This window comes from Hippocampus bargibanti, linkage group LG09, assembly GCF_051943395.1.
Source record: "Hippocampus bargibanti isolate YZ-2025 linkage group LG09, ASM5194339v1, whole genome shotgun sequence".
NCBI lineage: Eukaryota > Metazoa > Chordata > Actinopteri > Syngnathiformes > Syngnathidae > Hippocampus > Hippocampus bargibanti.
Window position 1 is genome coordinate 1706987 of NC_142742.1, and position 18014 is coordinate 1725000.

General features: G+C 40.8%; 1 protein-coding gene across 1 annotated transcript in view; it reads right to left on the minus strand.

Moving 5' to 3' along the window:
* The window catches only part of stag1a (STAG1 cohesin complex component a), a 36030-nt gene that overhangs the window by 17432 nt on the left and 584 nt on the right, over window positions 1-18014 (minus strand). Inside the window, exons 2-8 of the mRNA XM_089003750.1 lie at window positions 3473-3659; window positions 2114-2234; window positions 1839-1994; window positions 1632-1728; window positions 1467-1543; window positions 290-494; window positions 42-193 (exon numbers count right to left, since the gene is read on the minus strand). Of these exons, the coding sequence (XP_088859876.1) occupies window positions 42-193; window positions 290-494; window positions 1467-1543; window positions 1632-1728; window positions 1839-1994; window positions 2114-2234; window positions 3473-3501 (837 nt within the window). The 5' untranslated portion in view covers window positions 3502-3659. The remainder of the gene's footprint in view (window positions 1-41; window positions 194-289; window positions 495-1466; window positions 1544-1631; window positions 1729-1838; window positions 1995-2113; window positions 2235-3472; window positions 3660-18014) is intronic.

Here is an 18014-nt window from a genome sequence, read left to right on the forward strand (position 1 = left end):
ATTTGCTTTTATTTCATGTTATTATTTTTCTTGGTGCGCACCTCTTTTCTTTTTTGTAGCAGCAGCTCCAGCTTCTCGTTGGCCCGCTTGCCGGCGATCTTGTTCCTCTCCGCCTCGTACTGCCGCTGCGTGTTGTCCTGGTGGATGCTGAGGTTGAGCGCCACGTTCACCAGCGCCGTCATCAGCTTCATCGCTACAATCGGGGGACGAATGACGTTAGAGAGTCAACTCCCACCATTTTTTTTTTTAATTTACATTTCTGAAATAATTTCAGAGTCCCTTCTCTTACCGGCCAGCGTGGACGTGTGTCTGAACGCTCGGACCTGGGAATCGGACAATCCGGTGAGGAGCGAGATGACGGTGTCCATCATATACTCGTCGTAGATGATGCTGTATTGGCACTGGCGGATCAGCACGCAGATGAACTCGCAAAAGTTGTAGCGGAATTTCTTCCACATGGGGCCGGGCATGGTGAGCGGGTAGTCGCCGCTGTCCTGTGGAGCGCAGACGGAAAGGGGGCGGGGTTAGCACAAAAAAATAAATACAACGTAATAATAACAATAATAATACATTTCATTTCTAAGCACCTTTCAAAACTGTCAAAGTCACTTTACAGTCAGAGGATAAGTTTTTCTGCGGGTGAGCAGCGGCTGCCACACGCGCCAGCGTTCACTCAACCCGGAAGTAACTCAAATAGATAGAAAGCTAGCTAATAGATAGCTGTTAGATAGCTACCTAGATAACTAATAGATAAATAGCTATTAGATATCCATTAGATAGCTAGCCAAATAGCTAATAGCTAGCTGGATAGCTAGCCAGATAGCCAGCTAGACAGCTAAAATATAGCTTAAAAATAGCAAATAGATAACAAGTAGATAGCTTGGTAGCTACCTAGATAACTGAGATTTAATGTGCTCTGGTTGTACACCCTCTTCTGGCAGCTTTTGGGTGCAACACAAGGTTTCAGATCAAACAATACAGCAAAATACATTGACGTGATGGAAGGACTGCTACAATGTGTCTTATTTTCGGTGTGGGGCGTTCCTTTAGTGACGTCACGTACGGACTCGACACCAACTCAAAAACAAGACTTCCTGAATATTCAGCGCGAGTCTTAAAAGGTAAAATATAGCTATATGCGGTGAAATCTTTGTAAAATACGCTCAATAGAAGTCATTTCAAGCCATTTTACAAATTATAGACACAACTTGTCCGGAGACGTCGGTTGCCCTTGAAGGCTGAGGTTGAAAATTATATTTTATGGAGACCTGGGAACGGATTATTCTCATTTTAATGGTTTCCTATGGGAAATATTTTTTTGGGATACATACTTTTCGCCTTACACACTCTGTCTGGGAACCAGTTAAGTTCGTAAGCCAAGGTCCAACTGCGGCAAATGTTTGGGTTTGGGTTGAAGTTTCATACATGTCGGTAAGTATGTGACGACAGCGAGTAATCCACTTTACCTCATCAAACTCCTCCGTCATCTTGCGAATGATCTCGGCGTTCTGCATGTTGCGAAACATTTCGATCCTGACGGTGCCTGGCGAAGGCGGAAGGAGACTTTTTTTTTTGACGGTCAGGCCAAACCAGCGGTTTTCACGCCATTTTTTTTTTCTTCGTCGTCGTACCTTTGCAACCGGAGCACTGGATGAAAAAGTTGATGAGATCCAACAAGGCCAAGTCTCTGTCCTGCTTGTACGACTCGATCCATTCGTCCACCACGGACTAAAAAAAAGAGACAAATTCAAATGAATAAAATAAACAAAAGCAAAGCGTCCGTCCGTCCGTCCGTCCGTCGCCGGTGAAGCGAATGGCTGGAATTGGACATCGGCCACCTGCATGGCGCTTTTTCCCATCTTGACCACTTCGAAGAGGGTGATGGGCTCCGAGCTGTCGCCGTTGTATTGGGCCACTCCGTTGGCTTTGCCCCGCCCCCTGGCCACGCCCCCCGTCTTCTCCGCCGGCGTCTTGCGGGGCTTCTTATTGGCCGTCTGGAGAGAGCGGAACGTATGGTTACTAGCAACGTTTTCATTCATCCATGTTAGCGTAGCCTGAATATGATTTTATGCGGAAGAAATTGAAATTTATTGTTTTGTCTTTTTTGTCTTACTTGGGCTTGTTTTCCAGGCCTCCCTCGCTTCTTCTTGCCTTTGACCTCGGGGTCCTCCATGTCCGCCATGCTCATGCTGAGGCTCACCGTATCGGCGGCCCCCGACTCATTGGAGGAGTCTCTAACGATGCGCAATAAAAAAAAATGATAATTGCAAAGCTATTCAAATGCGCGGCGAGAATTTTTGCAGTGGGCGGGATGAAAATGTTTACTCATTTGGAGTCAGTCGTACAATTTTCCGCGGGTTGCACAGTGAGTGCGACTTAAGTGAGGGGGAGGAAAAATGCATGTTTTGGTCTTTATTGTTTTTATAGTGTTAAAGGTTGACCATTTATTTTTATTTAGTTATTTAATTTTAAATGTATTATTTTTTTATGTTTTTATGGATTTTTTTAATTGTTTTATTTGTAATTTTTTAAGTTATTGTTTAAATTTAAATTCATTATTTTTTAGGTTTCAATGTATTTTTAAATTATTTATTATTTAATTATTTCTGGTTTTATTTATCATTTGTTTACCTGTTAATTTATTTGTGTTTATTTATGTGGTCGCCCATTATTTATTTATTTGTTTATGAACCTGTTCATTTTTTATTTCTTCATTCACACCCTTATTTATCTGGCCGGCCCTTATTTATTTATTTATTTATTTATTTATTCATTCACATCATTATTTGTTTATGTACTTGTTTATTTATTGTTTTGTTTTTATGTATTCTTTTATTGTTTTATTCGTAATTTTTAAGTTATATTTTTATTTTTGAATTCATTATTTTTATATTTCGATCTATTTTCTATTATTATTATTTAATTATTTATGGTTTTATTCATCATTTATTTCTGTTAATTTATTTATGTGTTTATTTATAATTTGTGTTTATTTGTAATTTTTAAGTTATTTTTTTTACATTTAAATTCATATTTTTTATGTTTCGATGTATTTTTTAATTATTTATTAAATTATTTATTCTTTTATTTACCGGTTAATTTATTTATGTGTTTATTTATGTGGTCGCCCCTTATTTATTTATTTATTTGTTTATGTACTTTTTGATGTATTTATTCAATCACAAACTTATTTAATTGGTCGTCTCTTATTTATTTAAGCGTTTGTTTATGGATGTATTTATTATTTATTCATTCACACCCTAATTTATTTGGTTGCCCTTTATTTATTTGTTTATGTACTGGTTTATTATTTATTTAACCATTCACACACTCATTCATTTATGTTTTTTTGTGTATTTATGAGGCATGTCTATGTTTGCATGTTTATTTATTTATTCATTCATTCATTCATTCATTCATTCATTTAAATAGGGGGGGACTGGGGGTTGTAAATTGGGGTTATGTCACTCACTGGAGAACGGAGAGCTCTGAGGTGATCATCCTGTCGGCTTGGGACGATGAAGTGTCCGAAAGTGATGCGCGTCTCAGGTCTGAAAGTCACGGCAAGGCTCGGATTGGGGGGGGAGAGTCGGAGGGGCGGGAGGGGGTAGAAAGGCTCCAGGACGGAATGCAGTCTGGCTCTTAAATGTTTTCTGGACCTGGAGAGAAGTTTAAAAAAAAATGATTTGTCATTGATGAGTAATTTTTCTTTTTTTTTTAAACTGTGAAGGTCCCCAAAAAAAAAACGCAAAAGGATGACACCAACTGGCCACGTGGGGAACTACAAAAAAAAATAAATCCAAAGAATGAGAGGATCTTTTCAACGGGAGTTTGTATTAACGTCACGCGAAAAGGAAATCAAGATATGAATCAATAAAATATATTTTGGAAGTGACCGAAAAAAGGAACATGATATTGGAAATAGGCGGAATGGACTGAAAAACGTCACGTGAATTGTCTTCCTGCTTTTATGCTAATGAGGCTCGGGCGCACAAAGCCGGTGCAGTTTGTGCCAACAACCACTACAAGCAGTATGATCCACAAAATACTAAACCTTCCGTTTGCCGCTAAAATGCACAATTGGAAGCTTAAAAGCTCCAAAGTTGTTGGAGAAAATCCAATCATGCTAATTAAAACTTCCTGCCAAGCGGGACGTCAAGTGTCATCGCACTTGGTTGGAGTACTTCGGGGGTGCACTTTTTAACCCCCTTGGATCGTGTTTGTGTGTGTGTGTGTGCGTGTGCAAGTGTGTTTGAAAGGCGGTCTGGGCGACAGTAGGGGGCAGGCTAAGAGAGAGTGTAGTACCTATTTGAATATTGCCTCTCACTTGAGAAACTCAAAGCATCAGCTGATGACCACAGACTGGATGTGTAAGGGGGGGGGGTGTATTAAAATATGAAGTGGTTTCAAAAGCAATGTAACGCCGGAAGAAAGGTATTGTTTTCATTTCTGGTGGGGAACTGTTTACAATTTACATCAATTATTGGGAACTAACTTTTGGACACGTATAAATGTGGCAACAACAATGTCAAAACAATAATTATGGCAAAACTACTATATATATACACAGTAAAGTCTCGTTATATCGATATCGGATATATCGATAGTCCCGGTTATATCGATACTATTTCGATATAACGAGACTTTACTGTATATATATATATATATATATATATATATATATATATATATATATATATATATATATATATATATATATATATATATATATATATATATATATATATATCTTCACTGTATTGTGTTGACGAATTTAAACCAACTCCACCGCTTCACTTTTCAGAGTTTGGAGTAACAAAATATTGTCAATTTTCACCTTCATTCACAGAATGACACATTTGGTGATGCAAAAAAAAATGTCTAAAACGAGGGGGAAAAAAAGATTCCGATATACATTTTAACGCTGCATTTGATCATTCTAAAAATACCCGACCGTGACACCGGTGATCGCGAGAGAAAGTAGTACTTCGTACAGCAAGGCAGAAGAGACGGCGAGCCTCGGTGAAAAGCACTTCACATGAACGGCGTGTTCTCAGGGAGGCAGGCCATCGGTTGCCCTCGGTTGCCATGGCGACCGTTGAGGGTCATAAGCCCCGACAGCCAAAGTGCTGATTTGATTGGGTGGGAAGCGGGACCCAATGGAGGAAAAGGGAGGGCTGGAAGGGGAGATTCGATTGCTGCTTCATTCAAAAATAGATTTCTAGACTCCCTTCAGCATTTAGTTGCTCAACTACTACTTTGCCTCGCGTGTGTTAGCGCGGCGTCAAAGCCAGTTCAAATTGGTGTCGACGACATCATCATGTCAACCTGGAGTGCGATAATAATGTCTAATTTAGGATGCTAAAAAAATAATTAAAACAAATCAATAAAAATAACGCTGGCATAAAATAATACAGCCCATCTTACCAGCGTCAGTAGCTAGCAGTTAGTAGCTAGTGTTTAGTAGCTTGGTAGCTAGCGTTTGGTAGCTTAGTAGCTAGCGTTTAGTAGCTAGAATTTAGTAGCTAGCGTTTAGTAGCGAGTGTTTAGTAGCTGGCATTGAGTAGCTGGCATTGAGTAGCTGGCGTTTAGTCGCTGGCGTTTAGTCGCTGCCATTTAGTAGCTAGCGTTTAGCAGCTAGCGCTTAGTAGCAAGTGTTTTGCAACTAGCGTTTAGCAACTAGCGTTTAGCAGCTAGCGTTTAGTAACTAGCGTTTACTAGCTGGCATTTAGTAGCTAGCGTTTGGTATATAGCATTTAGTAGCCAGCGGTTAGTAGGTAGCGGTTAGTAGGTAGCGGTTAGTAGCTAGCAGTTAGTAGCTAGTGATTAGTAGCTAGCAGTTAGTAGGTAGTGGTTAGTAGCTAGTGGTTAGTAGCTAGCATTCAGTAGCTAGTGGTTAGTAGCTAGCGTTTAGTAACTAGCATTTAGTAGCTAGTATTTAGTAGCTAGCAGTTAGGAACTAGCAGTTAGTAATTAGCAGTTACTAGCTGGTGTTTAATAGCTGGAGTTTAGTAGCTAGCGTTTCGTATCTAGCGTTTAGTATCTAGCGGTTAGTAGTTATCAGTTAGTGGCTAGCAGTTAGTATCTAGCGTTTAGTAGCAAGCGGTTAGTATCTAACGTTTAGTAGCTAGCTGTTAGTAGCGAGCGTTTAGTAGCTAGTGTTTAGTAGCTAGCAGTTAGTCGCTAGCAGTTAGTCGCTAGCAGTTAGTAGCTAGTGGTGAGTAGCTAGCGACTTTGGAGTCGCTACCAATCTTTTTTGGGGGGAAAATTGGGCTGACACAAATTTGGCCGTAAAAATGAACTCTAAATTGTCCCTCGGTGTGATTGTGAGTGTGGGATGGTTGTTTGGCCATGTGTGCCCTGCGATTGGCTGGAAACCAGTTCAGGGTGCCCCCTCTCTGCGGGCCTAAGAGAGGCTGGATGGATGGATGGATGGCCTGGAATATTGCTATTGTGGTTCTACAACATTCCTATTTGAAGACGGAATATCGTAGGAAGAGTGCGTTAGCGAGAACATTGTCACTTCCAGGTCACGTCGCTAGCAAATGTGTTTTGGGAGAATGCGTTATTCCATAAAGGGAGATTTACAGGCTCAGTCACACTTCCACAAACATAGCAGCTGTTAATGACTTTGCGCCAGAAGGCGGTAGTACAAGTGGGGGCGGGCAAAAGAAGGACAAATTGGCGGTCGGGGAGGCGAGGGTCGGTCTTATCCAAACAACTCAGTACAGGAGGATTTTAACTGTTGGCACATGCGTTAGCACACGGGCAAAATTTGAATGCGGTGCACCCTGTGTGCGGTCCCGACTGGCCAATCGTCCTGAAACGACAAGTGTATTTCGGAGACGACAGGAGGGGAGAGGGCATTTTGGGGGCAGCTCTACTTATGAACGTCTCGTTAACTTATCAACGTTTCCTTAACTTATGAACGTCTCAACTTACGAACGTCTCGTCAATTTACGAACGTCTCAACTTATGAACGTCTGTTTAGATCATGGGTGTCAAACATACGGCCCGCGGGCCGGAATCCCCCAGCGCCAGCATTCACTCAACCTGGAAGTAACTCAAATAGATAGAAAGCTAGCTAGCTAATATATAGTTGGCTAGATAGCCAGCCAGCCAGACCACTAATAGATAACTAATAGATAGCAAAATGTCGTACAGTCGAACATTGCGTACTTGTGATTGAGCAGCTGTGGATTTGCGTACCTTTTTGCTGGACCTGGGGGTGGCACAATGGAACTTCGAGTTCCAAAGTATTTTTTTTCGGCGAGCCCATTTATCACTTGAAAGGTTCTTAAACCAAGTCACTATTTCCCATTGAAATCAATGGAAATCCGGTTAATCCGTACTTTATCCCCCCCCCCCGCCCAAGTATTTTTTTTGTAGGGGTGGTGTATAAAAAAGTTTTTTTTTACCGCGGCCCCCCCTAATTTAATTCACTTACATGCGGATTTTTGGAATTTGTTGTCGTTACTCTTAAATCGACGCACCCATTGTTTTTCCAGCACTTAGAAATAACATATATTATTATTTCCATTTTGCGACATGATATTCCACTTGCAATACTTCATCGACTTGCGCAATTTTTCAGCGCCACCTGCAGGGCAGGAGTAGCATTGAAATAGCCTCCTTGGGGATGTTCAATCAAAGGAGATAATTGTTGTCATTTTGTTGTTGTTGTTGTTGTCCCACCGCAGTATTTTTGACTGTCATAAGGTTGAATAATAATTTGGATCTTTGTGGTTGTCGCTATTGACCCCTCCCCCCTTGCCATCCACAAACATTCGATTCTGCTCTTCCAGGATGAATAAAACATTTCACTGTTGCACCTCTCAAACCTACTCGGCAGCCCACCGACTCTCATCGTAGCGTCAAATCACACATCATCATCCTGGTGCGAGACGCGCTCGCAGTTTGCACTCGCCGCGGTTTTCTTTTTTTGGCTCACTTTCGGCGATGGATTTTGCAGATCTGCGTTGCGTGTTCGGCAGCTGTCACTCTACTGCAGTCAGAAATGTAAATGACTGCAACGGTCTGTGATTTAACTTGTCACCGTTGAAGAAAATAGTCAGTGGAGGCGATCGGAAAAGTGATTTTTGTTGTTTTTAAGCGCCTCGTTATAAATTTAGCTTTGAATTCTGTCATCCTCACAAAGCGTTTATTTCAAAACAATCCGGACGATTAAAATTGACGCAGTAGATCAATTAATCGTCCAACCACTGCCAGTTAACTCGCTGCCACGATTGACTTTCGTCGCACAAAATGACAATTTCTGAACGTTCTTCCTTTGATTACAGCTCACCCCATGTCCCTTCACAGTACAGACGCTCCCCTACTTGCGAACATTCGAGTTACGAACAACTGTACATACGAACATTTCACTGCAGCAAAGTTATGAAAGGACATTGAAGGGAAAAGAAGAAGAAGAAAGTTATGAGAGGAAAGGTAAGAAAGAAGTAGAAAAACAAAATACAGGAGCTGCTGGAATTATATATATATATATATATATATATATATATATATATATATATATATATATATATATATATATATATATATATATATATACAGTAAAGTCTCGTTATATCGATATCGGATATATTGATAGTCCCGGTTATATCGATATTTTTCGGACTCCCTTGAATATCGATATAACGAGACTTTACTGTATATACATACACACAGTAAAGTCTCGTTATATCGATATTCTCGGGAGTGGGAAAAAATATCGATATAACCGGACTATCGATATATGCGATCCTGCGGCATGTAAATTTTCTCCTTGCATTCATAGAAATAGTATCGTAATAAGCAGTACTATCTATATAACCGATATAACGAGACTTTACTGTGTGTGTGTGTGTATGTTCTGGATTATTATAATGTGCTGGATAATAATAATAATAATAATAATAATAATAATAATAATAATAATAATAATAATAATAATCCATTTCAAAACTCTCAAGGACACTTTACAGTCACAGGATATTTTGTCTGCGGTTGAGCAGCAGCAGCCACACACGCCAGCGTTCACTCAACCCGGAAGTAACAAAGTAAAAACAAAAAAAAAGCAAAAAACATAAATAATATGACAACACGAAGACATATGGCATAACTAACATGCAAAACAATGTGGCGATGATGCTAACATGCTAAGTGCTAATCGTTTTTTTTCCTCAATGAAATGACAGTTAAGAATCTCCGAACAAATTCGTGATCGTAAACATAGGGGGAAAAAAATGGGTTCCCGCGGTGAACGTTTACGGATCTAAAAATGCATTGCAAGCGGTTCGGGTGGTCCAATGGAAGCGAATAAAAGTTTCTGAAATCATCCGAATCCGCCGCGTCTATTTAAATCCGTACGTCCCGGCCGCCTTCCCCCTGCGGAGACGCCCGCCGTCTTGTTTTATCACCGCCAAACAGCTGAGAACCATTGAGGGGAAATTTACACCGCAATAATAACGCCTGTGACAGTCCAAGGTGGGGAGGAAGACGGGTTGGGGGGGGGGGGGGGTGTTGCCTCATTTAAGGTCTGCGCGGGTTTGGTTGCCACGGAAACTGACTTTGGAATAAGAAAAATGCTGTTTGCCGGGTGACGGCGATTTGTAACGTTTGTCTCGACTGGAAATTTATTTGCTTTTGGTATGAAGGGAAAGCGTGTTTGTAAAAAAAGGGGATGTGGTGTTGCGTTTGCCTTCGGGGCTGCGTGCGGTTGTGAGAGTCGACTGGCAAGCCAGACGGGAAATCGACCATTCGAGGCTGTTTTTAATCTTGACAACACCCCAAGACAAACCGGACTGCCAAAAGTGTTTTTTTCCTCGTTTTTGACACCTCCGAATACGAGAAGTTGCTGGGTAGCTTTATCGATGAAACGTTTTTGTCAGCCGTCATCTGTACTTGTTTGAAGGTGTCGGATGTTTCGCTTCTTATCCAAGAAGCTTCGTCAGCAAACTAACGTCTTACTGGTAGTTTAGGAAGGGGAAAAAACATGGCCAGAGGTCTTACCAGCGCTTTATCTGAACCCACTCCGCAATAAAAATCAAAACCCGAATAAATTTGGTCATGGATAGCCAGATAGTTTTTAAGCTAATTAATTTTGTTGTTGCTGTTCTCGATTTAAAAAAAAACTCCAGATATTGCCCCAAAAAAATAATCTGTAACTTGAAGATTTCATCTAAAGCACAGGTGTCAAAGTCAAGGCCCGCGGGCCAAATCCGGCCCGCCACATCATTTTTTTCGGCCCACGAAAGCAAATCAAACTTGTTAAATTCCATGATGAATGCTAAAATCTGAGCCAAAATTTCATATTTTTGGATGTCAACCACAATAAAAGTCATTATTCTTGACTTCAGATTTGAAAATTAGCTATTCATTAATTTTGTGTGTGCTCTATATGTAATATGTGGAGGGGATTAAACATTCTAATGGCTTCCCCAAATTCATAACGGCCCTCGAGAGGAATCCATAACTACAATGTGGCCCGCGGCAAAAAATGACTTTGACACCCCTGATCTACAGAGACGTTCATAAGTTGAGGAGACGTTCGTAAGTTGATGAGACGTTCATAAGTACAGCTACCTCTGTATCTGTTAGCTACCTATTCGCTAGCTATCTATCTATCTTGCTATCTATTAGCTAGCTAGCTAGTTTTTTATTCATTTGAGTTATTCCGGGTTGAGTGAACGCTGGCGCATGAAATGTGTAATTATGATGATGATGATGATGATATTATTATTTCAAGGTGACATAACTAATATTTTTGAGGTCAGATCCCTCGTGTTAAATCACTCAAAAGTTGGATCACTCTTATCTCAAAAAAATTGCTTGGTTTTAACAAGCGGTGGGCACACGGGTCCATTTTGTGTCAAACTAGAGCCGAGAAGGCCTCCAGGTCGCACGTGGCATTGTCTCTATCCATCCTTCCGTATGACGCATTTAATTTTGGAGTTTGGTGAGGCGGCAGGGAATCCATTTTTTCAGTCCAGATCTTGTAACTTTGTGCGTTTCGCGCAGCATCCTTCCTCACTCCTCCAGGTTATGTGTGTGTGTGTGTGTGTGTGTGTGTGTGTGTGTCGTTAAAAGAATGAGCGTACAGTACTACGGGAGACGGCTGCCGATGTCCCGTGTGACACGGCCCTAATCTGGTTGAGGCAGGCCTGCGCAAGTCGTTTTTTGGCAACAAAAAGAAGGCCGTGGCTTTTAAAGATCTCGATTCAATTGCGCAGAGCAGGACGGACGTGTGATAAAAGAGCAACAACGGACCGTCGAGGATGGCCGGCGGGGAGGGGGCGGGGTTTACATCTTGACTTAAAGCTTTGCTGTGACCTCCTTCTATTTGATGGTTGGTCTGGATTTCCAGAAGACTGCGCGGAGGTTTGACATAATAGGCCGAGGGAGAATTCGTTAGATTAAAAATCTATACACAGGCATACCTCGGTTTACGAACTTTTCGGTTTACGAACGTTAAATTTATGAAAATTAAACCTTGGCATACAAACTATTTTTCGGGATACACACGGAGCGCCACAATGAGTGATGTGTCGTTGGCGAACGAGCCCGTTCTCCTAACAAGGAAATTGGAGCGGACGTTTTTTTGTCCTGTATTCCCCGCCCCCAGGCTTTGGGTAAAGCCACGTGATTGGTCAAGAACGCAGCAGTGAGGGGAGGTGGTTTAAACATTAGAGAGACAGGCAGAGTGAGAAAATGGATAGAAAACAGTGAAATTTTGACTCATTTCAACTTTGATAGTTCAAAGACAAAGTGTAGACTGCAAGGTTAAAATACCCCATCAATCAGGCTCCACAAATAACCTGCACAAGCCATCCGTACACTTGATGCAAAGAGCTATCAACCCAGCTAAACAGAACACAATTGATGAGGAACAAGGTAAAATTATGGCAGAGAAAGCGCCTACAAGGGATCATTCCTCAAGATGGACCCAAACGTTTTTTTCCCCGCCTACTTTTTCAAGAATGTCAAGCCCCGGAATGAAATATTTTATATACAGTAAAGTCTCGTTATATCGATATTCAAGGGAGTCCGAAAAAATATCGATATAACCTGGACTATCGATATATCCGACCCTGTTTGCATGTAATTTTCTCCGTGCGCGCATAGAAATAGTATCGATATAACCGGGACTATCGATATATCTGATATCGATATAACGAGACTTTACTGTATATATATTTTATAATATTTTATCACTTTTGATGTAAAATCATCATCCATCTTAAATCACCAGCAGGCACCGAAATACCAAGTCCGTCATCAAGATCCCCCCCCACACACACACACACACACACCGGCACAATTTTCTTTGCTCATTTCAGCATCAATAATCAAGTAAGAGCGACGCAAATATAGCACAGGACGAGACGTGCTTGAAGGGATTCAATTTGAACATCCTGAGCCAGCGCTGTGTCTAACCAAGAAAAAATAATAATACAAATTGTTATAATTTCGTGACGCTTAAAGGACGACCGACACCATTTTTTTTGTTTCCTAAGTGACATCAGAAAAATGTTTCATAGCATCTGAAATACCCAAAACAAGCAGGCGGATATTTTTAGTCAAACGCAAAACACCAATAAAAATGACTTAGTGTCTCAAAATTGCCACAAAATGTGCTCGAAACTGGGGAGATTCAGAAAGTCCCGCCCCCTTGTTCGTGACGTCACGCCAGGATACTCCTTCACAAACTGCCTTGCTCCAGAATCAAAACAATTATAACTTCAGAGAGTTCAGATTCGGTGAAGATGCTTTCCTGTGACTCATCCAGTTATGAATATGATTCAAATAGTTCTGAAGAGGAAAGCATAAATGTTTGCAATCGATTCAAGGAGTCCTTCCGCATCAATTCGAGCTTTCTGGACTCCAATGTAGCTCTCGGAAAATGCACAAGATGGCGCAAAAACTCCGTTGGAAATGGGTGATTTGTCTGCTCGGAATTTGTGTAGACTAAAAATACCCAAAATGCATTGTGTGTCACTTTCTCGGTCACGGGCGTTCCCTCCATGACGTCACGTAGGGCATCGTCATCGACTCAAAAACAAGACTTCCTGAATATTCAGCGCAAGTCTTAAAACGTAAGATATAGCTAGCTATGTATAGCTAGCTAGCTATATGCGGTGGAATCTTTGTAAAATGCGCTCAGTAGAAGTCATTTGAAGTTATTTTACAAATTATGGACGCAACTTTAATTTTCTTTAAAATGAATAAGAGCAAACATTTTTTTATCTGAATTTTATCGGATAAAGTACGATCGATATTTGCTCAAATGAGACTATTGTTCCTCTGGTGAGGAAATATTTTTAGCGTTGACAACTTTCCAGCGCCCGTGTAGGCATTAAAAGCGAGCTGCTTAATCGCTGGCAAGCAGCAGGCGCACCGCATCAGAAGCCTACAGAACAGGAAAGACATAATAAGAGGTAGGATCGACACGCTGGCATTTTCACAAGAGCCGGCAAAAAAAAAAACAATAATAATCATAATCATAATAATCATAAAAAGATCCCCACACGCAAGCGAAAACATCAACGCAGATACAAAGCTCATCATTTCAGATCCCGAGAGAGAGGTTTCCGGTTTTGGAGCGACGCCAAGTTGCAGACAGTTTCAAATGGATGATAGATCACCGGGGGGTGGGGGGGGGGGGGGGGTACATTTGCATTGTTAACATGCAGAAGTGCCCCCCCACCCCCCCAACCCCTCCAAACTCCTCCCTCGAACATTACCGATCATTCATCTCCACAGAGAAGTCGGTCCATCTTGTTTGTGATAATCAATAAATATTAGTCGATGACATTTGCGGTTATTGAATATTTTGGTGATCAATTAAAATATGGTATGATTAGAAAAAAAAAAATCACACATTAAACGCAAGAAAATGAAGAAAAAAAAGCTACATTAAAGCTTTTAGAAGCCAAATGCTACCTAGCCAGCTACATATCTATTTATATTTTTATTTATTAAATCTGGCAATTTTGTGACTTTAAATCTGGCAAGTTTGCGGGTTTGAATCTGGCAAATTTGCAGGTTTTAATCTAGCAAATTTGTGACTTTAACATCCGACATCACTTTTTTTGTTTCCTGACATCAGAAAAAATATTAATAATTATAGCATCTAAAATACCCAAAACATGCAGTATGATATTTTTATTCAAATGCAAAATAACCAATAAAAATGACTTAAAAGTCCCGCCCCCAGTGTGTGACGTCACGCCAAGACGTCTTGCATTGCTTGTGAATCAAAACAATGGCTTCAGATTCGGAGAATATGCTTTTTTTGTTACACCTCCAGTTATGAAAATGATTCAAATAGTTCTGAAGAGGAAAGCATACATGTTTGCAATCGATGAAACAATTTATTCTGTGCCATTTTGAGGCATCAAGACTGATGTGTAGCGTCACAGAAAATGCAGAAGATGGCGCCAGAGCACCGTTGGAAATAGTTTTTTTTCAGCTTGGAATTTTTGTCCGCGAAATTCAAAGAGTTGTCTCGGTGTAACATACAATGGATTCATCATTGCGTTATTTATGTTTTCCTTATAATTTCGCCATCAACACGGATCAACACAAAGTTTTCAGACCAAACAAGTACAGCAAAATGCATTGACGTGATGGAAGGACTGCGACAATGTGTCCTTTTTTCGCTCAGGGGTGTTCCTTCAGTGACGTCACGTACGGACTCGTCACCAACTCAAAAACAAAACTTCCGGAATATTCACCGCGAGTCTTAAAACGTAAAATATAGCTACATGCGGTGGAATCTTTGTCAAATATTCTCAGTAGAAGTCATTTGAAGCCATTTGACAAATTATGGATACAACGTCGGTTGTCCTTTAAATCTAGCAAATGTATTCATTATTTATTATGTGACTGGAAGATAAAGCATCTTAAAGGGCCTCGAAGTTCTGTTTATGATGTAATATAGGGAAATAGATGCCTATTTTACGGTAAGTTCAGAGCATTGTCATCAAATGGTGAGTATAGTGCCGCTGTGCCGATGACCATTTTGTCTTTGGGAGCCACAAAAGTCTTCTTGTGCCGTTCCCAAGCCCGGATAAATACAGAGGGTTGTGTCAGGAAGGGCATCCGACGTAAAAGCTTGGCCAAAACAAACATGCGGATCAAAATTCTTAAGATGGAGGGCACTGATTCGCTGTGGCGACCGAGCCCTTGAAGGGAAAAGCCGAAAGGAAAAGAAGAAGAAGATGATGATTAGACAATCAAGATCTAATTCGATCAGAAGAAGCACACCAGTTTCCTGTTTTGACACAATTGGTAAGATTTTTGAGCAACATTTAGGGCTATGAGACAAAGTGAGAGTTAGCAACCACAGTAGCCATTTTTAATATTTAGGGAAAACAAATCCCCTTTGTTTTCATTTAACTTTCAAAAGTAATGAACCTGGGAAATCCCTGCACCTTTTTTTGTTTAAAATATCACAACAAATATATAGATTGTATGAAGATCAATCCAAGGTGATTATCCTGACAACTGTGGCGGGATTTAAATCAAAACAAAACACTTAACGAAACATTAACAAATCCAACAAGCTGTCAACAAACATGCCGAAAGGCATTTCAAACAACCTGTCGCAATTAGTGGTTTTAAATAATTTGGATAGTGACGTTTTCGCCTCAAACGAACATCAGCTCCAATGATTAATTAATCTGCCTCCGCCTATTAATCGTCATCGGCCTGGAAAACAAACAAAGAAAATCTCGGAAACTCCGTTAAACACCACTCAACATTTCCGATATGATTTGTCAACCCTGAGCTGGTTCCGCAAGTCACATGCTGACTGTAAACAAAGCGGTTATGTAATCATCATGGTACACCGTGACACCCCCCCCCCCACAGCTATTGAAGTTCCTGCTTATAGGCCAATCCGGGGGTGAGTACCATGTCATCAGCTGTTGTTAAAGCGCTATATAAATCAATATGGATTGTATTTTTTGGGTTTCTTGGTGACCCTTACGATCATCCATGTGACTCGTATTTCCCTCCAAACATGCTCGACGGGAAGTGAAATGACCAAATAATAATAATAATACAGTAAAGTGTCGTTATATCGATATTCAAGGGAGTCCGAAAAAATATCGATATAACCGGGACTATCGATATATCCAACCCTGTTTGCATGTCATTTTCTCCGTGCGTGCATAGAAATAGTATCGATATAACCGGGACTATCGATATATCCGATATCGATATAACGAGACTTTACTGTAATAATACATTTCATTTATAAGCGGCTTTCAAAACTCTCAAGGTCACTTTTCAGTCACAGGATACGTTTTTCTGTGGGTGAGCAGCGGCAGCCACACGCGCCAGATAAGATAGATAGATAAGATAGAAAGTGAGCGCGCTGGCTAATAGATGGCTAGCCAGATAGCTTTTCAGCGAATTAATTTTGTTGTTGCTGTTCTCGATTTAAAAACATTGAACATTTCATCCAAAGAGATGTTCGTAAGTTGAGGAGAGACGTTCGTAAGTTGAGACGTTCATAAGTTAAGGAGACGTTCATAAGGTGACGAGACGTTCATAAGTATAGCTACTCTGTATACCCCCAAAATGCCCTCCACCCTTGTCGTTTCAGGACGATTGGCTCGTCAAGACCGCACACAGGTCACTTTTCAGTCACAGAATAAGTTTTTCTGTGGGTGAGCAGCGGCAGCCACACACGCCGCATTCACTCAACCCAGAAGTAAATCAAATAGATAGAAAGCTAGATAGCTAATAGATAGCCAGCTACATAGCTAGCTAGCCAGCTATATAACTGATGGATAGCCAGCCAGATGGCTAGCTAGTCTGCCAGATAGCTAATAGATAAAAAGAACTGGACACTTGTACTGTAAATATATGTTGATGCAATAGAGCTACATTCTCGATACTTGCGCCATGTAGTTTTGCACATTTACAGTCTACAGTTAACATTTTTTAGTTTCCTATGCTTAGAATATCTTCTTTTTCTGTCCTTTCACCCCGTCCCACCCCATCCCCTTTCAAATTGCTGCTGTGGACTGCAAATTTTCCCATTGTGGGACGAATAAAGGTTTTCTGATTTTGATAGCTAACGGATAAAACAGTTAGCTAGCTAGGCAGTCAGCTAACTAATTCACTGCCAGACGATGTGTCCACTCCACATGGTCATTTTCATTCAAATTTCAGGAGGCACACAATATTGAGTTTGACGACTACATAAACATAAGAATGAAACATTACAAACCTTACATTTTCTTTTTTCATCAAAACAAAAAGAGTTAATTCCTAAACTATATGGGGCAAGATTTCCAGATTTTACATTTAAAGCCATCCATTACCTTGCCCCCCGCCCCTATCTGTCTGACCTACTTCAAATCTCTGTTCCCTCAGATCCTCTTCCTCCCTCCACCTCTGTATGCCCTCTGCCCATCTCACCACGATGGGGTGCAGAGCTTTCAGCCACTCCGCTCCCAAACTCTGGAACTCACTTCCACCTAACATCCGTAACATCGACTCCCTTCCTACTTTCAAATCTCACCTGTTTAAACTTGCTTTGATGGTCTAGTTTAATCTGGTGCTTTATTATTTATTGTTTTATTCATGGTTGTATTGTTTTTATTGTAAAGTGTCCATGGGTGTTCAGAAAGGCGCTTGTAAATCAAATGTATTATTATCTGAGCTGTACAAAATACAATACATATTGGTTTGTGATTGATAAACAGGACCCCCCCCCGCCTCCCACCTCCTCACCCGTTTAGATTGGGAGGAAATAAAACTTGTTTGTTATTGTTGACACACGGGTCGAAAATGGAGACAAGAATCACCGTGTCAGCACATCATATTTGCAGTTCGGTTTATGTACACCGCCGCTAATCAAAACTATAGTTATCGCGAGGTGATGGGGGGGTTTGCACACTCTAAGCACAGAACAGAAAAGCAACTAAACGGCACACAAGCAAGCTAATGGCGTGTTTGTGTTTGTGTACTACGCGTGTTTGTGTACGTGTATATGAACC